This window comes from Stomoxys calcitrans, chromosome 2 (genome assembly GCF_963082655.1).
Source record: "Stomoxys calcitrans chromosome 2, idStoCalc2.1, whole genome shotgun sequence".
In the NCBI taxonomy this organism is placed as follows: domain Eukaryota; kingdom Metazoa; phylum Arthropoda; class Insecta; order Diptera; family Muscidae; genus Stomoxys; species Stomoxys calcitrans.
Genome location: NC_081553.1, coordinates 6,965,866 through 6,992,600, shown reverse-complemented (window position 1 = coordinate 6,992,600; position 26,735 = coordinate 6,965,866). Strand labels below are relative to the sequence as shown.

General features: G+C 39.3%; 2 protein-coding genes across 2 annotated transcripts; one reads left to right on the top strand and one right to left on the bottom strand.

Moving 5' to 3' along the window:
* The first annotated feature begins 257 nt into the window (after positions 1-257).
* LOC106083355 (cilia- and flagella-associated protein 58) lies at positions 258-8,435 on the top strand. Its single transcript, XM_013246300.2, has 10 exons — positions 258-370; positions 431-650; positions 2,672-2,810; positions 2,870-3,023; positions 3,097-3,411; positions 3,472-3,605; positions 3,676-3,992; positions 7,003-7,825; positions 7,883-8,021; positions 8,083-8,435. Exons 1-10 carry the CDS (start codon positions 272-274, stop codon positions 8,353-8,355), a joined length of 2,613 nt encoding a protein of 870 aa, XP_013101754.2. The 5' UTR covers positions 258-271; the 3' UTR covers positions 8,356-8,435.
* On the bottom strand, positions 8,362-19,268 carry LOC106083354 (cilia- and flagella-associated protein 58). Its single transcript, XM_013246299.2, has 11 exons — positions 18,994-19,268; positions 18,712-18,931; positions 18,485-18,614; positions 18,126-18,420; positions 15,079-15,407; positions 14,697-15,013; positions 14,455-14,633; positions 12,307-12,667; positions 11,960-12,242; positions 8,814-8,952; positions 8,362-8,755 (listed from the first exon to the last, which is right to left on the bottom strand). The coding sequence occupies exons 1-11, from the start codon at positions 19,186-19,188 to the stop codon at positions 8,477-8,479; spliced, it is 2,727 nt and encodes a 908-aa protein (XP_013101753.2). The 5' UTR covers positions 19,189-19,268; the 3' UTR covers positions 8,362-8,476.
* Positions 19,269-26,735: the final 7,467 nt, after the last annotated feature.

The following is a 26,735-nucleotide window of genomic DNA, read 5'->3' as shown; positions in this document are numbered from 1 at the left end:
CCGCTATAATTAGCGAATACTCATATTTTCTCTTGATATGTGGATTGGTTGCTTAGGCAAATTGTTTTCAATATGACAACAAATGTTGTTGTATTACCAAATAAAAAAACAACAACAGCAGGCATTTCCTTAATAACAAAACTAAACCACATTCGAATTTGTGATACGGATAAAGAAAAAAATTTTTTAAAAGAAATAAAAACTATAAAAATCTTACAACTATAGTACAAAGTACCTATAAATATATTTGATTTTGTGAAAATCCTTAAAAATGGGCAGTGAAAAGGGGTCTGGTTCGGAAGATGAGCCTTTGGTACCAGATGAAATAGACGATCAATTCTACAAGGATTTGTTAAGTAAAATTCCTGAGGTAAGTTTTTTTTGTTTTATTTTTAACTTTTTTTTTAATTCAATTCGAACGAATTTTTAGGTCACTAAAGCCCTGCGTCAAAAAGATACTCAAAACAATGCAGACAATGTGCAACGTCTTCTGATTTGCAGCAATCGTTACAAATGCAATCTGCTCTTGGAGCAGACCAAATGTCAAGATTTCGAAGATGAGGTAGCCCGTCTTAATGGCCAATTGGAAGATGCCCGAAAAATAACCGAATTGGATCAGGAAACAATTGCACAATTAAGAGAAGTCATAGGTAAGGACATACCTCAATGTAAACCTATCCACAAATTTGCCAATATGATTTTTGTCATGTGTTGGGAAATTCCAAATAAGAAATTCCGAAATATATATACTTTGTAGGGTCGGAAATGGGATATCGATGTGTTGCTAACCGAAATGAAAGAAAGATATTGTCAGGCTAAAAAAAGCTTTATATTTACCACAATAAATTACTTTTATCGTTCCAACGTTTACTTGGCGAAAATTTCTTTTATGTGAAACGAATTATTTTTTGCGTGCACGCATACGTATCGGAGGGGATAGCGGTTTTTTATCCGCTCAGGTAGACAAAACCGAGCACAGAACGACCGGTTTGTAAACAATTTGCCAGTTTTTCCAGACAATGCACTAACGAGAAAAAAGTAGTTTTTTTCGCACGGACAGTAGTTGGAATCGACTTCCGGCTAATGTCTTTCCCACCATCTACAACATCCAGAAATTCAAGACAATTATTAACAGACATATTTCGATCGGTCTATTTGTTCGTTTAGGCGACTCCCTGGCTCTTTTCTGACCATTACATCATCTTAACTGGCAATTTCCCACCCTTAGATCATCAAACGGAAACTATTCCGCAGTGTTATTAGAACTCAAAGTGATTCGGGTCGGTTGAAGTTAGTGCGTTTTTTTTTTTGTTTTTTGTAAATCAGTTAAAATTATATAAAACTACTTGAACTATGCTAATGTAGTACTTCAGTGACACAGTACTCCAGGGGGGCGAAGATTTTACCTAGTAACATAGTAAACATTTGTATACCCACCACCGAAGGATGAGGGTATATTCATTTTGTCATAGACTCAAAAACCGATGAACCGATTTTCATGAAATTTTCACTGATGGTGCATAATGATCCCGTGGTGCAAATAGGGTACTACATTTTTTGATAGCTGAAGGGGGGCGGACGTTCCCCCTTACCCTAATTTTCAGAAACGCCAGATCTCGGTGATGGGTGGTGCGGTTAAAACGAAATTTTGTGTGCTCTGTAACGTATATCCGATATCCAATTGTGGGAACAAGTATTTGTTGGACCACCCCAGTCCCCAAAACTCCCCTAAATAGGACATATTTATCAACTATAGCAATATGGGGCTCAAATAAAAGGTATTTGAGAGTAGAATACGAATCTGATATCCCAAGGAGGAACCAAGTGTTTGGGAGTTCAGCCCTTCCTCAAAACACCCCCTAAACAGGCTTTATTTAGAAGGAGAGTTTAGAATAGGAAAGCGACATATCCAAATGTGGGACCAAATTTTTGGGGGCCGCCCGTCTCCAAAAACACCTCCCAAAGAGGACAAATATACGACCATAGCAATATGGGACTCAATTGAAAGGTATTTGGGAGTAGAATACGAATCTGATATTTAAATGTGGGGCCATGTATTTGGGGCACCGCCCCTTTCCCAAAACACCCCCCAAAGAGTACAAACTTACCGACCATGGCAATATGTGGCTCAAATGAAAGGTATTTGAAATTAAAAAACGAATTCGATGACAATTTCGGAGCCAAGTGTTTGGGGGACGCCTCATCCCATAAACTCCCCTTAAACCAATGGCAATATGGAGTTTAAATAAATGGTATTTTAAAGTGCGTTCAGGGCTAAGTTTCGGGGCGACAACATCAACCCCGAAAGCACCCCTTAATCGGACATACATATTTACCGATCATGGCAATATTGGGCTCAAATCAGAGGTATTTGGGAGTAGAGCACGAAATTCATACCCACCTTCGGGAGTCCACACAACCCCCTAAACCCATCAACCACTACCCTGGGGGCCTTACTATTGCCAAAATGTCCATGGGTATATCGGGCTAAAAAAAATGCTTTTAAGAGTGGAGTATATCTAACATCCAAACTTAAATGACCCTAAACCCTTCGAGCGAATTCGTAGACCGATAAGGATAATATGGGATTCAGATAAACGCATATATATTGTTATGCTATTAGTCAAGCGGTATACAAAAACTATTTTCGTATTTTTAAATATCTTTGCAGAAAGCGCATGGCGACAAAAAGATGCTGCAATACTTCGTGAACAAACAGCTCAAGATGAATTAACAAAACTGAAGGAAATCAATGAGGATCAAGCAGAGACTATCAAAAACCTCAGTGATACCCGGGCTAATCTAAAACAGTAAGAAAAACTAAATCAACATGTGTGTAACTTGGACCGACAAACGCTATTTCTTTCAGTCGAAGAGATGACAATAGGGAAAAAGAAAATCTTAAAAGTGAAGTTAAGGAAGTCACAAAACGCTTGCAAATGCAACGCAACTATACCACAGAATTGGAGGCAATGAATCATACCCTAGAAGAGAAAAATAAAAATTTGATTAAAGTCTTGGACGTAGGTGATTAGAAAAGAAATTAAAAACATTCTATAAGCTAATGGAGGTCTTTGACTTTTCTTTCTGTCACAGGAAACCTCCACGGAAGCCTTCAATAGTAAAAAACGCATCGACTCATTGACCAAAGATCTAAACCAAATGAAAATCGATGAACTAAAGTACACAGAACAAATCGCCACATCCAAATTGCAGTTGGAAAAATTGACCAAAATGAAAGTGCGCCAAAATCTGCAGATTCTCTCGCTGAAAACCAATCTGGAACATTTGAATACTCAACACAATTCGACTTGCAATAAATTGGCTAAAATTACTGTCGATCTGGAATATGCCATACAGGAGAGGGATAAAAATAAACGAGATTTGGCACAAAAGGCGAATTTACTGAAGGTCAGATAATTAGAAATTATCTGTTGATCAGCTTACCACATTTCTTTTCTACTTAAACAGCTCAGAGAAGACGAGATTATCAAATGGAGACAAGAAAATTCCAAACTGGCCAAACTTCAGGATAATGCTTCGCGTAAATATTGTGCTTTAGAGGAGACACGAAAAGAAATAGAAGATGAAAATATTAGACTGAAGTAAGTTAACAATTGCAAATAAGTCATATCTTCGGTTTTTGTTTTTATTTCTTGTGCTTCTTTTCCCAAGAACTCAATTCAATACTCAAGAAAAGGAGTTTGAGGCCATGCGAAGAGTTGCCCAACAATTGGAAAGAAACAACAACAACCTTACCAAGGAAAGAGACACTTTGAAGAGAGACTTGTTGGTGGAACACACAAAAGCAGAGGAATTTCAAGAGACTGTGCAAGAGACACAACATGAAATAAGAGCTTTGAAGGACTCTTTGCTGCTGCAAGAGAGGAAGCACAAAAAACTACTGGACGACATTGCACATCTGAACAATGATAAAACTAAAAAAATGGATGACATTCAAAATTTATTGGATAAAATGGATGCCTTACAAAGTAAAACAAAAAAAAACCTATTCGATTCCCTCCACCATAGTATAGGGGTATACTAACCTCTTCATTCGGTTTGTAACACCTCAAAATGCCAAAAACCTAAGACCGTGGCATAGTTTATGTTTTTGATCGGCATGTCATTTTGATGTTTTTTTTAGCACCTTGATGGCGATAGTGTGGCCTGCTCCATCCATTCTCCCATCGTCTTTAGTCTCATGCCTCACACTTAATCTGTAAATCTATGGGCTTGATCCCCATCGCTACGCCTATGCCAAAACAACATGTTCTCTGAACCTATTGTAATCCTAATCACGCTCCAGTAGAGCCAGAGGACTATCCTCGAATTCGGGCCTCATTTCGAGCCTACAGCCCGTCTACATAGTGCCCAACATGTGTGAGCCTTCTTGGTACGCTCCTTAATGTGACACTTCCAATTCAGTTTCCTGTCCAAGATCACTCCTTAGTATTTGACCTTGTCCAATATCAAAATCGTTCTATTGGAGAAACGTGGTGCCTCAAATTGGCCCACCTTCGTCTCCCTCGTGAATAGACATTGAGAGTTTTCCGGATCTCACCTGTTCTATTCCCTTGCGGACATACTCCTAAGAGATTAATATGATTGTTATGCACTTTTTCAGTTCCAACAAGTGAGAGCGTGCTAAATTCGGCCGGGCCAAATCTCATATACACTCCACCACGGATCGCATCTGTCGAGTTCTTCGCGCAGTATCTCTTTTTAGACAAACAAAGAATAATGAATAACGACGGAGGAGGAGAAGCTATATAAAGTTAAAGTCCGATTCAGGGCTCAAGAAGCAAAATCGAGAAATCGGTTTATATGGGAGCTGTATCAAGCTATAGATCCCCGAATCGATCTATATTGCACACGTATGTTGAAGGCCATGGGAGGCCGTTGCAATCGGATGAGAATTGCGCTCTCTAGAGGCTCAAGAGTCAAGATCCTAGATCGGTTTATATGGCAGTTACATCAGGTTATGTACTGATTCGCCCCATACTCATTACAGTTTTTGGATTATCATATCAAACACATCATGCAAAATTTTAGCCAAATCGGATGAGAATTGCGCCCTCTGGAGGCTCAATAAGTTAAGAACCAAGATCGGTTTATATGGCACCTATACCAGGTTATGGACCGATTTGGACCATACATAGCACAGTAGTTGGAACTGATACCAAACTGATAGTAAGTCGAACTAGCCATGTCCGTTCCTCTGTCCGTCCGTCCGTCTGTCTGTCGAAAGCACGCAAACTGTCGAAGGAGTAAACCTAGCCGCTTGAAATTTTGCACAAATACTTTTTTTTAGTGTAGGTCGGTTGGGATTGTAAATGGGCCAAATCGGTTCATGTTTTGATATAGCAGCCATATAAACCGATCTTGGGTCTTGACTTCTTCAGCCTCTAGAGGACGCAAATCTCGTCCTATTTGACTGAAATTTTGCACGTAGGGTTTTGCTATCACTTCCAACAACTGTGCTAAGTATGGCGCAATCGGTTCATAATCTGATATAGCTGCCATATGAACTGATCTGGGATCCTGACTTCTTGAGCCTCTAGAGGGCCCAATTCTCATTCGGTTTGGTAGAAAATGTGTACAACGGCTTCTCTCATGACCAACATACGTATTTAATAATATGGTCTGAATCGATCAATTGCTTGATACTTGAGCCCCTACAAGGCGCAATTCTTATCCGAATGAACTGAAATATTACACAATGACTTCTACAATGTTCAGCATTCATTTATGGTCCGAATCGGACTATAACTTGATATATGTAGCTCCAATAGCAAAACAGTTCTTATTCAATATTCTTTGTTTGACAAATACGATCCATGGTGGAGGGTATATAAGATTCGCCCTGGCCAAACGTAACATGCTCTTAATTGTTCACATTTCCTTAGTCTTTTTCCATTCTCTAACCCTAAGTTGATTCAAGTCCGGTACAACATTTCATTGGAAACGGTGGGGCCTTTTCCTTGCGAAAACTCTGCATTTTCATAGCAAGGGTTCTATATTCTCTTCGACCTCTCTACAACCAACCCAACCCAATCAAGGCTTGTCGTTTTTGGCGTCTCTCGATTTACATCGAGCTTTCTAAGAGATCGTCGATGGGTCCTCATCTTACGAATATAAATTGACCGCAAGAGTATTACAAGTCAATGTCTTCTTCATCCTTCTTTCTTATTTCCATTGACAATCGATTGAGTCTGAGTAGATTTAAATACAAACAAGGCGCAGTTCTTTAATCAGCAACATAATGTCCGTCGGTCAAAACATGTATCCGAAATGTCAAAGGAAACATTCAAGTGCTTGGGTTTTCTTAAGCGGTGTAAGAATTATTTCACTTGAATGTGGAATGTAACTCGCATACATGGACAGGAGTCCCAAAATTGTTCCAGGGGCTAAGTGACCGTGTCCAGAGGCGGGCGTTAATGATGATTGGAGATGACAGGGTAAAGAATTATTTGTCTATTGTTTCCCTGGAGCAATCATTAAAATGTGGATTGTGTGTTGATATCGATACTCCTATGGTGTTTGTTCATAAATCATTCTACTCATTCCTGACTTGAGGTTATTTGTCGGAAATACAAGACTTTCTATAAGGTCGCATCGGCTTGTAATTGTTTGGCCAGCTGATCGAACCATGTACTAACGAGATTTTTTTTTTTACACTGACGGTTGGTGTATGGAATCGACTTCCAGAAGATGTCTTCCAATGAACACTTCTCTCACTCTTTCTCTCCCTATTTGTTGGTCATCGAACCTTAAGCCTCACACTATCCGAGCTCTCTTACACCTCAGCAACTTAACAGCTTGTTACATATCGCTCACATAGAAATCGATGCACGATTTATCATACTGAGCCGGTATTTTTATCCAATCGTCCAGAAAACTTGCCACACACATTCCATGGTGGAGGGTTATAAAATTCTGCCCCTTCGTGTCGCAACTCAATACCCTACCTTATTGCCTTGCCTTTCAACTTCTTTTCAGATAAAATCCATTTAAAAGAATCCTATGAACTCGAATTGAAGAGAACTGTTAGCGATGCTGAGGCCCAATATTCCAAACTGAAAGCTCAACATGAAATTCTCGTCAATGAGAATACTTCCAATTTACGCAACATTCAAAATTTGAATGAGGAAAAAACCAAACTGAGAAAGAACATTGAAAATCTACAAAACGCCATTGAAACACTGAAGGCCAAAGTTGCCTATCGTGATGGAGAGATTGGCAAGCTGCAATTACAAGTGGACAAAATGGAGAAAGAGCGACGCATGCTCAAGAATGAACTGCGCACCTCTCAACTCAATCATCAGCACACCAGAAACGAGCTCTTCGAAAAGAAAAAAGAGAATGACAAATTTCTCAAATCTCAACAAGAGGAAATCAAGAAACTGACACGACTCCAAAGAGACTTGGACAACATGATCGATGAGAAGAACTCCGTGTGTGCTGCACTCAATCGCAAAGAAGAGCAATACAATGAACTGAAAATGGAAATGGAGAATCTGCAGCGCACTCATGATCTCCTGCAATCGGAGTTCTCTCAGAACTGTGATGACATGAAATTAATGCGTACTGAAATAAAAAATCTACTCACCGAAAGGAATGTGCTGCGCAAAGATCGAGAGAATGCAGCAAATTTGCGGCAGGAATTGCTGCAAATGCATAGGGTCCTCAATCAGCAACGTGTGAAAGCGCGAGCCTTGCAGGAGGAAATGATGACACCCATGAATGTACATCGTTGGCGAAATCTAAAAGGCAAAGATCCCCATAAATGTGATTTGATACAGAAGATACAGTTTCTGAGAAAGTAAGTGCATCAGCTTCTATTTCTAACTCCCCAAATTAGATAATTGCCCACTTACAGACAACTTTTACATTACAATGTCACAAATCTGGAGCAAGAAAGAGCCTTGAAGGAATCACAGAGACTTTATACTACACTGAAAGAGTTCATTGTTAAACTGCCAAACATAAAAATAAAGGAGGAATTGAACGAAGTCAAGGTTTGCAGGGAATATTTCATTAAAGATTACTTCAGTAATACTTTGTGCTATCTACTTACAGTCAGCCCTATCCCTCAAGAATCGAAAGCTTAAAGCACTCAAAGCGGAAATCTCTACCAAAGCGATTGAGGAAAAGTCACACTCTGTACAGTTGGAAGAACTGAAAAATGATCTCACAAAGGTAAAAAATCAACTACTACAGGAGAGAAAGTCCAAGGAGAAATTAATGCAGGAGAGACAGACCATGATGCAAATGCAGATACAATGCATGTCGGCTCCACCTCATTTGCAGACAAATTTCACACCCTCCCTTAAGCATCCAAATGGAATCTAAGCAAGATTACAAAAACATTAAAAGTGTTTAATTAAAGTCCTTTAAAGTTTGTTTTTCATTATTATAATAAGGTCCTCAAAGTATAGAACCCTTACAATAAAAAATGTAATAAAAACACTTTTTAAAAAGCATCCACTTCTAATTCTTCCTTCCCTTTTGATCCCATGGATTCTAAACTGTCTGTATTGGTGAAAACACAATCGACATATTTCTCTTGGCTCGAAGAGTTTGAGGATAGGAAATTACTGGTGTCTTCCGTGTCACACATTTCTGCAGAAGCAATTTTCATGGTCGTCTTAAAATCCTCAATAATGCATTCACGAGCTTTCAACTCAATGGCGTCAATGGTCAATTCGGCACTTAGGGCTTTTATTTTTTTCAATTGCCTTTTATTAATGCGCTGTGAAGAGTGCACAAAAGCGTTACAGTGGGATAGATGCGCTTCATTGCTTGCTTACCTGGGTCTCAACCAATTTCTGTTTCACTTGTGTTGTAGGCAGGTTTTCCAGAACTTTTTTCAGTGTTTCACAAATCCTCTTTGATTCTTCCAATTGTCGCCGAATGTTGGTTTTTTCAGTTTCCTGTTTAAGATAACGCCTAGAAGAAGATGTGATATTTTCATTTCACTTTATCCCAACTTGATGAAATCCTAAAAAATGATCACTATCTGTACCATGTGTGCAAAATGTTGGCTCTTCGAGGGATTCGAAAACGTCAACTAGACCTATTCTAGATTTATAGAAGCGACATTTGGTGTTGTTGTTTGATGGCATGAATGTTTTTTTAAATAACAAATTTCAACCAAGTTCTATAGATTTGGCGTTGGGTGTTTGAAGGCATAAACCTACTTCAGGTACGAACCAAAATTTCAAATCGGAGAAGCAGGCCCATTTGTGACCTACATCAATAAGCGATATTTGTGCAAAATTTCCAGAATGTTTTTATATCCACCACCGAAGGATGGAGGTATATTCATTTTGTCATTCCGTTTGCAACACATCAAAATATCCATTTCCGACCCTATAAAATTTATATATTCTTGATCAGCGTAAAAATCTAAGACATCTGTCAGTCCGTCTGTCTGTTAAAATCACGCTAGTCTTTAAAAATGGAGATATTAAGCTGAAACTTCGCACAGATTATTTTTTTGTCCATAAGCAGTTAAGTTCGAAGATGGACTATATCGGACTATATCTTGATATAGCCCCCATATATACCGATCCGCCGATTTAGGGTCTTAGGCTCATTAAAGCCACATTTATTATCCGATTGTGCTGAAATTTGGGACAGTGAGTTGAGTTGGGCCCTTCGACATCCTTCTTTAATTTGGTCCAGATTTGAATACAGCTGTTATATAGAACGATCTCTCGATTTAATGTTTTGGGCCCATAAAAGGCGCATTTATTGTCCGATGTCGCTGAAATTTACGACAGTGAGTTAATTTAAGCCCCTCCACATATTTCTGCAATTTTGCCTAGATCGATCAAGATTTGCATATAGCTGCCATATAGATCGATCTCTCCATTTAAGGTTTTGGGACCATAAAAGGCACATTGATTGTTCGATGTCGCCGAAATTTGGAACAGTGAGCTGTATTAGGCCCTTCGGTATATTTTTCCATTTGGTTCAGGTCGGTCAAGATTTGGATATAGCTGTCATATAGATCTCTCGATTAAAGAGGTTTGGGTCCATAAAAGGCGCATTTTTGTCCAATTTCTCCGAAATTTGGGACAGTGAGTTGAGTGTTAGGTCCCCTGACATATTTTTTTCAATTTGGTTCAGATCGGTCTAGATTTGGATATAGCTGCCATATAGACCGATCTCTCGATTGAAGGTTTTGGGCCCATAAAAGGCGCATTTCTTGTCCAATTTCGCTGAAATTTAGTGAGTTGGGCGAATCCCTTTGACATCCCTTTTTCAATTTGGGGCAGATCAATCTAGATTTTGGATATAGCTTCCATATAGACCGATCTCTTGCCTCCATAAAAGGCGTATTGATTGTCCGATGTCGCCGAAATTTGGGACAGTGATTTGTGTTACGTCACTCGACATATTTTTTCAATTTGGTTCAGATCGATCCAGATTTGGATATAGCTGCTATATAGACCGATCTCACGATGTAAGGTCTTGCGCCCATAAAAGGAGCATTAATTGTCCGATGTCGCCAAAATTTGGGACAGTGGGTTAAGTTAAGCCACTCGACATACTTCTGCAATATGGCACTGATCGGTGCAGATTTTGATAAGCTGTCATATAGACCGATCTCTCAATTTATTGTTTTGGACCCATAAAGGCGAAAGGCCGAAATTTGGGACAGTGAGTTAAGCTAGGGGAGGCCACCGTAGCGCAGAGGTTAGCATGTCCGCCTATGACGCTGAACGCCTGGGTTCGAATCCTGGCAAGACCATCAGAAAAAATTTTCAGTGGTGGTTTTCCCCTCCTAATGCTGGCAACATTTGTGAGGTACTATACCATGTAAAACATCTCTCTAAAAGGTGTCGCACTGCGGCCGCCGTTCGGACTAGGCTATAAAAAGGAGGCCCCTTATTATTGAGCTTAAATTTCAATCGGATTGCACTCATTGATATGTGAGACGCTTGCCCCTGTTCCTTAGTGGAATGTTCATGGGCAAAATGTGCAAATTTGCAAGTCCATCCTTTCTTAAATTGGTCAAGATCGGTCTAGATTTGGTTATAGCTGAACCGATCTCTCGATTAATACTCTCGGCCCCATAAAAGAAGCATTTATTATCGGATTTCGCTGAAATTTTACACAAAGACTTATGTAAGACTTATCGACATCCGGTCCAAATCGGACCATATTTCGATGAAGCTGCTATGGGTGCATAAATTATGCATTTGCATTCACCGAATTATGACGAAGGGTTGTTAACATATATACCGGGGGTGGTGGGTATCCAAAGTTCGAATTTAATGCCTTTTACTTGTTTTCATTTCCTACACTTCTACTTCTAATCGAAAACTTCCCACCGTTTAGTTATGGAGTGTTCGTGGGTAAACTCTTGCATTTTACTTCTCGCTGCTACCATTCACTCAGTATATCGAATGTTTTTGCACCCCGTCCCACCTTGTTAGCATTTGGTACATCTTGTTTAAGATTAAACACTGGCTTGTCAAACATTAGTCAAGTTGCTTTTTGTTGTCGTAGTTGCATTTTCATGTGGAGGTGGCGTACCTCGTCAAGCTGATGTATGTAAGCAAACTCGTTCCGGTCGAAAGAACCGATCGCCGCGGGAACAAGGTGCACATGGGTTACTTAAAGGCGCCAATTACTCGCCTTGTCATATCGAGCATTGCAGGCACTCAGCATTTGTTCAAGAGCCGGTGCCGCCCGGCCTCCCACTGAGACTCTCCGCTGGATACCGCGGATTGTCCGTGACTGCCGCTACAGCTGCTTCTTATGAAGCATTCCACTATCCGCAACCTGTGGATGCGCCCGGTAGCTCGCAGCTAAGCTTCTCGTGACAGCAATGAACACCACACAGATCGGACCTCAATGCTCCAGGCTGTGTGGTGCTCACAGCTATCCGGTGCCAGGAATTTGCTTTTTAGATCTCCCCTTATTGTCAACAAAAATTTCTTACTTTTGCAACATTTGGACTTTCATCAATAGCTGGTATTTTCCAGGATCTTCTCCCTTCAAAATACGCCAACGATGTACACCGGTGGGTGTTTTGGCATCCTCGGTTAGAGCGCGAACTCGAACGCGTTCTTGATTCAAAGAACGTTGCAAACGTATCACCTCCTCTCTCATGTCAGCAGTGCTTTTGATGGCTTTCGAAAGGCATTCTCTCTCGGTTTGCAAATTTGTAATTTCCAATTTCAATAAACGTATATCCTCGACACGTTGATTGTATTGAGTTTGGCCTGTGAAAATGACAACCCAAAATTTTATGAAATTAACGATGTAGCATGCATTGAAATAAGTTACCTTGATCCAGGGCCGCTTGTGTTATACACAACTTTTCCTTCAGCAAAACTATCTCATCATTGCGACGCACCATTTGTAAGCCAATGAGATTTTTCTCCTTGCGCGTCTCCTCCAATTCCTGTGAAAGCTTCAAGAATCTCAATTCATCCTCGGAAATAACGCTCATGAAATGTTCGTTTTTCTGTTTCATTTCTTTCAGATCTTTGCGCACACCCGACAAAAGCTTCTCTTTGCTACGCAACTGAGACTGCAGTTCTTTATTTGCTATATTCAAGTGATCTATGCGTAAATTTAAAGATTTGATTTTGTTTTCATTGGCCGCTATTTCATTGGTCAACTGGGTAATTTGTTGGTCTGTTTTCTAAAAACAAAAATCTAAATTTATTGAAGTGAAATATTTTATAGAAACAAATGAAATTTTAATGAAAAAGGTTTTAGAGAAAACTCCATTAATCAAAACAAGTAAAAGCGTGCTAAGTTCGGCCGGGCCGAAACTTATATACGCTCCATACGAGTTCTATGCGCGGTATCACTTTTTAGGCAAACAAAGGATAAAAGAAAATAATTGCTATGTTATTGGAACAATATCAAGTAATGGTTCACTTCAGACCATAATTGAACTGAATATTGGAGACCATAGTAGAAGTCATTGTGTAAAATTTCAGCCAAATCTAGTAAGAATTGCGCACTTTAGGGGCTGAAGAAGTAATATAGGGAGATCGGTTTATAAGGTAGCTGCGACACGTATGTTAAAGCTCATAAGGGAAGCCGTTGTACACAATTTCAGCTAAATCGGATAATAATTGCGCCCTCTAGTGACTCAAGAAGTCAAGACCCCAGATTGGTTAATATGGAAGCTATATCAGGTTATGGACCGATTTGAACTATTCTTAGCGCAGTTGTTGGAAGTAATAACAAAACACCACATGCAAAATTTCAGCCAAATCGGATAATAATTGCGTGCTCCAGAGGCTCAAGAAGTCAAAACCCCAGATCGGTTTATATGGCAGCTATATCAGGTTATGGACCGATTTGAACCATTCTTAGCACAGTTGTTGGAAGTCATAACAAAACACGTCATGCAATATTTCAGCCAAATCGGATAGGAATTGCTCCCTGTAGAGGCTAAAGAAGTCAAGACCCCAGATCGGTTCATATGACAGCTATATCAGGTTGTGAACCGATTTAAACCATACTTAGCACAGTTGCTTGAAGTCGTAAAAAAACACCTCATGCAAAATTTCAGCCAAATTGGATAAGAATTGTGCCCTCTAGCGGCTCAAGAAGTCAAGATCCCACATCGGTTTATATGGCAGCTATATCAGGTTGTGAACCGATTTAAACCATACTTAACACAGTTGTTGGTAGTCCAAATAAAACACTTCATGGCGGCTATATCAGGTTATGGACTGATATAGACTATACTTGGCACAAATATTGGAAGTCATACCAGAACACTTCAGCCAAATCGTATAAGAATTGCGCCCTCTAGAAGCTCAAGAAGTCAGAACCAAGATCGGTTTATATAGCAGCTAGATCAAAACATGGACCGATTTGGCCCATTTACAATTCCAATCGACCTATACTAATAAGAAGTATTTGTGTAAAACTTCAAGCACCTAGCTTCACTTTTTCAAAGGTTAGCGTGCTTTTGACAGACGAACGGACGGACATGGCTAGATCGACTGAAAATTTCATGACGATCAAGAATATATATTTTTTATGGGGACTTAGATGCGTATTTTGAGCCCATCCTATGGCAAGAACGCAAAATCCCGCAGATGGATGAAACGTTTAAAGTGAATTTTTTTCTATTGTCGCCTTATAGACACACGTATCTGGTATCTAAATTCGGGGACAAGTAACTGAGAGGAACGACGCATTCTCTTACGCCCCACCGAGCGGGCATATATACCGATCGCGACATAAAAAATTTAAAAGAAAACTATTTGGAAGTAGATTACGAATCAATAAAGTATTTAGAAGCCACCCAACCTAGCACCAAAAGGGGCGTACAGAATGGCCAACATAGCTGGTCCTCTATAAAATCAATTTCCGGGAAAAATCACTTTTTATCTAAATATAAAATTTTACTGGATGAAAATCCTTGTTTCTGTTATTGTGAAAAAAGATTTCCTCCTTACTTACAATTTTTAATTCTTGCAAGTTTTTTATCTCCAGAGTACTGCCCTCCAAAGATCTTTGCAAAATCATTTTCTCCGATTGTACCGACTCCAAACGTTTGGTCATATTCACTAAGGCTGACTGCTTCTGTTGCAGTTTTTCGATCAGGTCTGCTATCTGATCGCTTTTCAGTTGAATTTGCTCTAGGAAAGGAAAGGAGATTTCCGTTTCACTTCACTTTTCATTTTCACAACATTTTTACTTACCCTGATAGTATTCAATTTTTTCATGTAACGTCTCTACCTCTTGAGCCATTTCGTTTCTTTCTTTCTCAGCCTTGGCTATATTGATTTTAGCCTCATCTACTTTGACATTGAGTTTGTTTATATCAAGACGCAAACTGTCAATGGTGTTACTTTGCATCATTATGGTATGCTGCAAATCGGCAATTTGATGGTTCAATTTTGTGATGTCACTCTTTAGGCTATTGCGCTCACGTTGAATATTTTCCTTGAGTCGTCTCAAATCATCGAATTTTTGAGCAGAATTTAGAAGATCCTTTTCCAAGGAGTTGGATTGATTTCTGAAAATGGACAAAAGCATTCCATGTTAAAATTCTTTTGCTATCCTTAGCGCCCCTTTACTTACTTTAATTGAATGATATCCTCACTCAATCCATTATTGACTCGATTCATTTGGAATAGCTTAGAGGAGACGGATGTATGATCCTGTACTGCCTTTTTGTATTTGTTATTCAATTCATTTATAGTGTGCGCCTTGACTTTGTCCTCCAGTCGCAAAGCTTTAATGCTCTCATCTGCCTCCTTTTGCTGTTTGTGCAAATCGGCAATCTCTTCCTCGTACTTTGTCAATTGTTTGGCTTGAAGGGTATTTTCATTCTTCATCTTATCAGCGGAAATTTTAAGACGATCATAATCAGCGGTCTTCTTGGTCAGAGCTGAATTGGTATCGTTAAGCTAAAACATGAGACAGTTCCAAGGAGATAGTGTTATAGTAAACAAGCAGAAAAAATTAAAAACAAGTAAAAAGGCGTTAAGTTTGGCCGGGCCGAACTTTGGATACCCCCAACCTCGGGTATGTATGTGAACCACCTTTCGTCATAATCCGATGATAAATGCATAATTTATGCCCCCATAGCAGCTTTATCAAAATTTAAATTGAAGAGGGCTGTCGAAGGGCCTAACACAACTCACTGCCCAAAATTTCAATTGATTGAAATCGGACAATAAATGCGCCTTTTATGCGCCAAAAACCTTATATGGAGAGATCGGTCTATATGACAAATCTGGACCGATCTGGGCCAAATTGAAGAAAAATATCGATGAGCCTAACACGACTCACTGTCCCAAATTAATAAATGTCAAGACCTTAAATCGAGAGATGGGTCTACATGGCAGCTATATCCATATCTAGACCTATCTGTGCCATATTGCAGAAAGATATCGAGGGGCCTAACTTAACTCACTGTCCCAAATTTTGGCGACATCATGCAATAAATGCGCCTTTTATGAGCTCAAAACTTTTAATCGAGAGATCGGTCTATATGACAGCTATATTTAAACCTGGACCGATTTGGGCTAAGTTGCAGAAAAATGTCGAAGGGCCTAACACAACTCAATGTCCAAAATTTCGGCGAAATCGGACAATAAAAGCGCCTTTTATGGGCGCAAGGCCTTAATTCGAGAGATCGGTCTATATGACAGCTATATCCAAATCTGGACCGATCTGGGGCAAATTAGAGAACAATGTCGCTAGGCCTAACACAACTCACTGTCCAAAATTTTGGCGACATCGGACTATAAATGCGCCTTTTATGAGCCCTAAACCTTAAATCGAGAGATCGATCTATATGGCAGCTATATCAAAATCTGGACGGATCCGAGCCAAATTGAAGAAGGATGTCAAAGGGCCTAACATAACTCCCTGTCCCAAATTTTGGTAAAATCGGAAAATAAATGCGCCTTTTATGTTTCCAAAACCTTAAATCGAGAGATCGATCCATATGGCATCTATATCTAAATCTGGACCGATCTGGACCAAGTTGCAAAAAAATATCGAAGGGCCTAACACAACTCACTGTCCCATATGGCATCTATATCTAAATCTGGACCGATCTGGACCAAGTTGCAAAAAAATATCGAAGGGCCTAACACAACTCACTGTCCCAAATTTTGGCGACATCGGACAATAAATGCGCCTTTTATGTGGCCAAAACCTTAAATCCAGAGATCGATCCATATGGCATCTATATCCAAATCTGAACCAAATTGAAGAAGGATGTCAAAGGGCCTAACACAACTCACAGTCCCAAATTTCAGCACAATCGGATAATAAATGTGGCTTTTATGGGCCTAAGACCCTAATCGGTCTATATGGGGGCTATATCAAGATATAATCCGATATAACCCATCTTCGAACTTAACCTGCTTATGAACAAAAGAAGAATCTGTGGTATGTTTGCTCAATATCTCTATTTTTAAAGACTATAGCGTGACAGAAGGACAGACGGACGGACATGGCTAGATCGTCTTAGATTTTTACACTGACCAAGAATATAAACTTTATTGGGTCGGGTATAAAATACCCTGGGTTATACCCATCCTTCGGTGTGAGTATAAAATACCCTTTATAATCTCTTGCCGGTAATATTTATAAACTTAAGTCAACTATTTTTTAACTGATACTAGGGAGAACATTTTATGAAATTTATATATTTATTACAATTACATGAACTAAATAGTATTTCTTTGGTAATAGGATATGATTTCCGTACATAAGTAAATTTTCATGACATAAGAGAATGTTTGCATAAGGTGAAATAAAATTTGTAAACTACATTGGAGTACATTTTTTACTAGAAAATAAGATGCACCTTTTTTTCAGCAGACTTTTCATACCCTTCACTTCGTACAAATACTTCTTATCCATGTAGGTCATTGGAGAATGTAAATAGATCATATCGGTCCATGTTTAAATATGCAAATTCCAATTTGCCTATGAATCTTCCCTTAAGGAACAAGGGCAAACTTCTCACATATCTATGAGTGCTGTCCGATCTAGTTTTTGATCTCAATGTCCAATGTTCTCGCCAGAATTTGAACCCAGGCTCGATCTACCGATTGTACATCTTGAGCCCCTAGAGGGCGCAATTCTTATCCGATTTGGCTGAAGTTTCCCAAAATGACTTTTGTTATGACTTCCAACATCCATACTATGAATGGTCTAATCGGCCCACTAACATTTTTTTTTCTTAGACACTCAGTAAGTCAATCGTAATACTCTGTTGTGAAACTCTATTTGTTGCGGTAGAAAAATATTGGGTTGCCCAAAAAGTAATTGCGGATTTTTCATATAGTCGACGTTGACAAATTTTTTCACAGCTTGTGACTCTGTAATTGCATTCTTTCTTCTGTCAGTAATCAGCTGTTACTTTTAGCTTGCTTTAGAAAAAAAGTGTAAAAAAAGAATATTTGATTAAAGTTCATTCTAAGTTTTATTAAAAATGCATTTACTTTCTTTTAAAAAATCCGCAATTACTTTTTGGGCAACCAATATATCCCAGTATAACCTGAGAAAGGGGATATAAATATATCATGCACGATTTTGTTATGACAGGCAAGCATATCCCACCCACAACTTTAGATCAAGAATATAAGCATATCACTATCGCTTACCTCTTTACTTGTGGTATCCAATTTACTTAAAGTTTTTTGGTTTATCTCTCTTTGATCTTCCAAATTATTTATTAACGAACGCAATTTCATATCCAAATTAGATTTTTCCGAGGCCAAAACTTTGACCCGTACTGCCATCTTATTCATAGTGTCCTCGTGATTGTGTATGATGTACTCTAAGGATTCGGAATAGTAACGTTGCACCTTTAAACGTTTCTCCAGATCAATGACTTCGCCATTGATGCGATCGCGTTCTCTCAAAATAATGTTTTTATATTTCGACAAGTGGCCAAATCTTAATGAAACAAAAAAAGGTGACACTTTATGGTTTCCCATGCGATATTCGCTATACTCCATACTCAGCACTCTCATCCTGATTTTCTGTTTGTTTACGTTGAAATGTTTCACATTTCATGAGAATTTCTTGGAATTTTTCCTGAATATCTTGTTCACGAGATAGAGAGGCGTCCGATTCCTTCCAAGCATTGCCTAAGGGAAAAATTAAAAAATTTATTATTTATTAAATTTATTGATGGAGAATAGATTTTAAAATTATTCTTCTAAAAAAGAATTCAAATTTCCTTGCCCAAGGCTTCCTTTAAATACTGCATGGATTCCTCTGAGATTGCCGTCAATTCCAAGGCCAATCGTAATTTATTTTCTGCTTTCTGTACTTGAGGCCTCAACTGTTCATTTTCCTTAACCTCATCCACATAGCGGCGATGTAGATTAAATATTATATCGGTATATTTCTTGATTCTGGAAGCCTCAAAGGTTCGTCCATATTCCATTAGCTGTTGTATAGTCTAAAAAAAGAATTGCAAAATTTGAGTTGATTTCGAATTTTAAGAATTCCCCATACTCATACCTTATTGGACTGATTAAAGAACTCATCGTTGAGATCTGTCATTAAGTCCAATTCCCTTTCTAGGAATGATGTATCCGAGACTTGCATAAATAGTTCGGGTTCAGGTTCAACAATGATTTTCTTCTTTTCCTTGCCTTTGGCTTTTTTGCCTCCTGCTCCAGCCTTGCCAATGGGGATTTTAACTTTTGGAGGCATTGTTTAAAATTCTGCCTGGAAGAGATATTAAATAAATTTTCTGTTCGCTTATGATATACAAAAAATATGTTTGACTTTTTCAAACTTTGATTTTGGAAAACTTGTTGGAATAGTAAGCCAAAAAAAAGTTTAGCTAAGTATTGGGTTGCCCAAAAAGTAATTGTCGGTAATATAGTAGTAATATAGTCGGCGTTGACAAATTTTTTCAACGGCTTGTGACTCTGTAATTGCATTTTTTATTCTGTCAGTTATCAGCTGTTAATTTTAGCTTGCTTTAGAAAAGAAGTGCGCGAAATTTTGTTTACATTTGTTTGTTTGCCGTCAATTTTAATATGGGTACCACATGTATTGAAAGAAATTCATTTAACAAACCGAATCAACGCTTGTGATATGCACCTTAAACGCAATGAATTCGATCCGTTTTTAAAACGAATCATAACTGGAGATGAAAAATGGATTGTTTACAACAACGTTAGTCGAAAACGATCATGGTCCAAGCATGGTGAACCAGCTCAAACCACTTCAAAGGCTGATATCCACCAAAAGAAGGTTATGCTGTCTGTTTGGTGGGATTGGAAGGGTGTGGTATATTTTGAGCTGCTTCCAATGAACCAAACGATTAATTCGGATGTTTACTGTCAACAATTGGACAAATTGAATACAGCCATCAAGGAGGAGCGACCAGAATTGGTCAATCGTAAAGGTGTCATATTCCACCAGGACAACGCTAGACCGCATACATTTTTGCTCACTCGCCAAAAACTGAGTGAGCTTGGCTGGGAACTTTTGATGCATCCACCATATAGCCCTGACCTTGCACCATCAGACTACCATTTATTTCGATCTTTGCAGAACTCCTTAAATGGTAAAACTTTCGGCAATGATGAGGCTATAAAATCGAACTTGGTTCAGTTTATTGCAGATAAAGACCAGAAGTTCTATGAGCGTGGAATACTAAATTTGCCAGGAAGATGGCAAAAGGTTATCGAACAAAATGGCAATTATATATTTGATTAAAGTTCATTCTAAGTTTTATTAAAAATGCATTTACTTTCTTTTAAAAAATCCGCAATTACTTTTTGGGCAACCCAATATATACATATCGAAAGTAACTCGAACACAAATGCAAATTTGCAAATTTTGCCCATGAACATTCCACTAAGGAACAGGGGCAAAGTTCTCACATATCAAGGAGTGCAGTCCGATTCAAATGTATGCTCAATGATAGCCAAGTCCGAACGGCGTGCCGCAGTGCAACACCTCTTTGGAGATTAGTTTTACATGGCATAGTACCTCACAAATGTTACCAGCATTAGGAGGGGAAAACCACAGCTGAAAATTTTTCTGATGGTCTCGCCATGTCTTTTACTTCTCCTTTCTGCCTGGTCCCTGAATCAGTGTTGCCACTCAAGAAAATTATTTCCTACTAGAGGCCGATACGGGATAACTATGAGCACCACACAAGCTGGAACTTTGAGCTCCGACTTGTGTGGTGTTCATCGGTATCACGCGAAACTTAGCTGAAAGCTACCGGGCGCGTCCACAGGTTGCGAATGATAGAAAGTTCCGTTTTTTTGTGGAGTAGCTGCAAATGTGGCCGCGGACAGTCAGCGATTTTCGAGAGGAGAGTCTCAGTGAGGAGTCAGGTGGCACTGGCTCTTAATTAAATACTGAGTGCCAATGATACTCGAGATGACAAGGCGAGTTATTGGCGCCTTCAAATAACCAATGACCAACATCAGCGTCTGTTCCCAGGTTAGGGGCGGCTGGAGGCGAGCGTTGGATTTTGGAGCAAGCGGCTCGCCACAACGAGGGATACATGTGCAATCCCACAAAACCCATGCGGTTGGGGAGCTGGGCCAGTAACCCGCCCCCGGAAAACTATGAGAAACAAAGGAATAGTAAAAACGGACCCCCCCTAACGTTGACGACCCACCCAAACGAAAAAAGGACATTGATTTGCGGATCTGCACCTGGAATGTCCGCACTCTTTATAGAGAAGGTGCAGTATTTGCGCTGGCGGATGTATTAGAGAAGTACAAGGCAGATATTACCGCCTTACAGGAAGTGCGATGGACTGGGAATGACGTCACTACAACACCAAACGGTGACGAACTATACTATAGCTGCCATAACATGAGGCATGAATTTGGCTGTGGATTTGTGGTTAGTCGGAGACTGAAACACCTTATCCGCATAAAAGCCAAGTTCTTCAACATCAGCCTTATTTGTGCCCATGCTCCGACGGAAAACAAATACGAGCAGACCAAGGATATTTTTTACGAGCGCCTAGAGAGAGAATATGACCGCTGCCCCGCCCATGATATTAAAATCGTTCTGGGAGATTTTAATGCGAAGATAGAGAAGGAAGACATTTTTGGTGCAACAATCGGCAAGTTTAGCCTCCACGAGATAACGTCCAGTAATAGGTTGAGGCCGATAGATTTCGCCGCGGCAAAAAACATGGTAGTTAGCAGCACCAGATTTCAACATAAAAACATTCACAACACACCATGGCTGTCACCCGATCAAAACACGAGAAACCAAATTGATCACGTTGAGACAGATGGAAGGCTTTCATCCAGCGTGTTAGATGAACGATCTATCCGTGGAGCGAATATAGATTCGGATCATTACCTTGTTGAAGCAAAGGTTCGCACCCGTTTGAACATGGCGAGGAAAATACGATCTGACACTGCACGGAAGCTGGACATTGAAAAACTGCAAACACAACAAATGGCAGCGGCATACGCCACTCGACTTACCCAACTGGTTGATGAAAGCCCTCCTTGTTTCGATGATATAATGGCGCAGTGGCAAACTATTGCCCACTCCATGGAAAATGCCGCGAAATCCGTACTTGGGTACCGGAAGCCTCCTCCATTAAACCCATGGTAAGACCAGGAGAGTCGAGATGCAACGAGATCGGGAGAAAAGGAGAGAGGAGAAACGTTTATTCCCCAAAAAGAAAAAGGATATGGAAAGACGTGAGTGCGAACGAATTGAGATGTACAGGAGTCAGAATGAAGTCCAGAAATTCTACCGAAGAATTAAACATCAAATGGCTTTGGTGCAGGCACATCCTCCTGCAGAGACAAAGAAGGAAATCTGGAAACTGACACAGACAACATGCTGAGGATATGGAAAGAACATTTTACCCAACTTCTAGTGTCCGACGTTGGCGGCGAAGAGGATACCGCAGTACCAATCCCTGATGATGGTATAGAATGTTTAGCCCCTAATCAGAATGAGGTCCAAGTAGCATTGACCCGAATAAAGAACAACAAGGCAGCAGGAGCCGACGGGTTACCCGCTGAACTATTTAAGACCGGAGGCGACACGGTGATAAGACGTATGCATCAGCTTATCTGCGCAATCTGGCTCGAAGAACGCATACCCGATGATTGGAAAATCAGCATATTATGTCCCGTACACAAGAAAGGAGACAAGACGGAATGTGCCAACTACAGAGGAATAAGTCTCCTCCCCATCGCATACAAGATACTCTCGAGCGTACTGTGTGAAAGTTTAAAACCTAAAGTCAATGAGATAATTGGGCCATATGCGGCTTTAGACCTGGTAAATCCACCCTAGACCAGATATTCACACTGCGCCAAATCCTGGAAAAGACCCGAGAAAGACAAATCAACACCTTCCATTTCTTTGTTGACTACAAAGCTGCCTTCGAGACTCCTTTACGTTCAAAGGTATTTCAAGCCATGTCTGAGTTTGGTATCCCTCTGCAGGATGACACTTGTGATACGCGTTCCTCAGTAAGAATAGGAAAGAATCTATCCGAACCAAACGAGGTTTCAGACAAGGAGACAGCCTATTGTGTGAATATCCTGCTGGAGAAGATTATACGAGAACACATGCTACTCGCCTATGCCGACGACATCGATATCATAGGTCGATCACCGGAAGTATTGGGTTGCCCAAAAAGTAATTGCGGATTTTTTAAAAGAAAGTAAATGCATTTTTAATAAAACTTAGAATGAACTTTAATCAAATATACTTTTTTTACACTTTTTTTCTAAAGCAAGCTAAAAGTAACAGCTGATAACTAACAGAAGAAAAAATGCAATTACAGAGTCACAAGCTGTGAAAAAATTTGTCAACGCCGACTATATGAAAAATCCGCAATTACTTTTTGGGCAACCCAATAGTAACTGCAGCCTTTGAAAGAATCGAAAGAGAGTCAGTGAAAATGGGTCTGGCAGTAAATTGAGATAAGACGAAATGGATGGTTTCAACTCCCAAAAAGGCTTGCATAACCGAGCAGATAAAGAAAATGAGAAAAGTTGGGAACCACAACTTTGAGACACTCAGTAACTTTACTTGCTATGCTACTTTGGACTAAGTAAGCAGTTTAGAAACAAACCCACCTCTCGACAGACGAAGATTACACTATACAAGACACTGATACTACCACTGATACTCTGAAGCATAGGTACTTGTGAAAGCAGATGAGCCAGTGCTTGGAGTATTTGAGAGAAAGAATATATGCACCAGTTTGCGTTAATGGAGAATATAGGCTACGTATGAACTACGAGCTGTATGAGCTGTATGACGACGATAGCATAGTTACACGCATCCAAATACAACGGCTGCGTTGGCTAGGTCATGTTGTCCGAATGGATGAAGAAGCAACAGCAAAGAAGGCAAACACTGTGGTGCACGCAAACCGGGAAGCCCAAAAGCCCGATGGTAGAAGGCACCTCGAACTTGGAGCCAGAGATTTTAGAATGAGCGCAGAAGATCGAGGCGCTTGAAACGCTATTCTACGTTCGGCTAGTGGAGTAAATATTCTGTCATAGCCAATTAAACTGCAGCCTTTTAATAAAATTTAAAAACACCAACACATTATTTTGTTTTATTTTTTTTTAATTAATTTTTTTATAAGTTTTACAACAAATTGGAATTTGTTATTGTCTAATTGTCTTATGTAAAAAAAGTAAAATATACACATTGATTTATATGATTAGTTATCTCATTTCAATCTAATATACACTAAACATTTTACTACACATTATCATATTGTGTAAGTCCTATACGTAAAAAAAATAATAATAATCATATTAATTATCATCATTATCAAAAGGGAAAACAAAAACAAAATTAAATTCAAGTGAAACAAAAAAAAAACTCATGGGAGAGCGTTAGTGAGAGGATAGGCAACTCACAGCAGAAAGGCAGAGAGTAAGAAAAACTTTGTTACAGTAAAGTCCAACAAATGAAAGCTATCCCCAAGGGAATCTTCAAATATTTGCAATAAAATATTAATAAAGAAACATACAAAAATATAACAGTTTAATAATAAAGCTAAACAAAAAAATATGTTGTTTATACCCAAACCCAAAATTGTAAAGTATTTTATTTGATTCAATGTATGTGACACACAGGGAACAAGGAGTATTTCTCATCTCGATGGCAAAAGAAAACCCCACAAGCAGAAAGAAAAACGACTGTGAATTTTAAAACTTTAAAAGTAAGTCTTGAACAGAAGAGAACTTCATGATGTACCAAGACTACAAACAGAAAATATGTTTGTAAAAAAATAAGCTGTCATCGTCATTTAACAGTTTTATGAAAAATTATTTCCCCTCAGTAGGTCACTCTTTAAATTGACATTTACTTTTTAATATTTTATTTGTTAAGAAAAAAATTAATAGAAAAAGTTGCCCATGTTTTTTTCCACAAGAAAACTGCAACGCAACTAAGCCTTGGACGAAATTCCTTTGACATAACGTTTTCTGAAATATTGCCTTTAGAGAATTTGTTGTTGAAATGTTGTTCATTTTCTCTGTCTATGGAAATATTTAAAAAACTCTGTTTTACGAACAAGTAGTTCGTACCCTTAGTTTTAGCTCAACTATAAGAAGACCTGCTAACGAGACTGGTGAGCGACAAAATATACAAAGCGGCTGACATCCAAAATGTATTGCAAAGTTTATACAGTATAATTCGCTTAAAGTACACGCCGCATATTTTTTTAAAAATTTTGAAATAATTCTTTCCCCATCAAAAAAAAACTCTAATGCATTGAAATTGTATGTGCTAATACTAAATAAGAAAAGGAAAAGGTCAAAAAGAACAAGTAAAAGCGTGCTAAGTTCGGGCGGGCCGAATCTTATATACCCTCCACCATGCCTCAAATTTGTCGAATTCTTTTCCCCGTATCTCTGTTGTGCTGTTTCAGGCTATAGACCGATTCAAACCATACTTGACATGTATGATGAAGGTCATAAGAGATACCATTGTACAGAAAATAATTGCGCCCTCTAGAGGCTCAAGAAGTCATGATCCCAGATCGGTTTATTTGACAGCTATATCAGGTTATGGACCGATTCGAACCATACTTAGTACAGTTGTTGAAAGTCATAACAAAACGTGTCATGCCAAATTTCAGCCAAATCGGATAGGAATTGCGCCCTCTAGAGGCTCAAGAAGTAAAAAATAGGGAGATCGGTTTATAGGGGAGTTGTTTCAAGCTATAGACCTATTCGGATCGCATTTGGCACGTACGTTGGAGGTTATGAGAAAAGCCATTGTTCAAAATTTCAGCCAAATTGGATAATAATTACGCCTTCTAGAGGCTCAAGAAGTCAAGATCCCAGATCGGTTTATATCACAGCTATATCAGGCTATGAACTGATTTAAACCATACTTAACACAGTTGTTGGTAGTCATAATAAAACACATCATGCTAAATTTCAGCCAAATCGAATAATAATTGCGCCCTCTAGTGGATCAAGAAGTCAAGACCCAGATCGGTTTACATGACAGCTATATCAGGTTATGCACCGATTTCCACCATACTTAACACAGTTGTTTCATACCGAAACACTTCATGCCAAATTTCAGCCAAATCGGATAAGAACGGCGCCCTCTAAAGGCTCAAGAAGTCAAGATCCAAGATCGGTTTATATGGCCGCTATATCAAAACATGGACCGATATAGCCCATTTACAATCCCACTCGACCTACACTAATAAGAAGTATTTGTGCAAAATTTCAAGCGGCTAGCTTTACTCCTTCGAAAGTTAGTGTGCTTTCGACGGACAGGACAGGACGAACAGACGGACGGACAAACGGACGGACGGACAGACGGACGGACGGACGGACGGACGGACGGACGGACGGACGGACGGACAGACGGACAGACGGACAGACGGACAGACGGACGGACGGACGGACGGACAGACGGACGGGCATGGCTAGATCGGCATAACTAGACGGGCATGGCTAGATCGGCATGTCAATCAAGAATATATATATTTATGGGGTCTAAGAAGAATATTTCGAGGAGTTACAAATCGAATGACGAAATTAGTATACCCCCTTCCTATAGTGGAGGGTATCAAAAAATAAAAAAAAAGTAATTTTCATATTTCATCGCTGTTTTACACAATGCACATATAAAATTATTTGTTTGGGGTATTAACCACTTTTCGTCATAATACGGTGAAAAATGCATAATTTATGAGTCCATAGCAGCAATATCGAAATATGGTCCCATTTGGAGGACGCTTAGACGTAGAGGAGTTT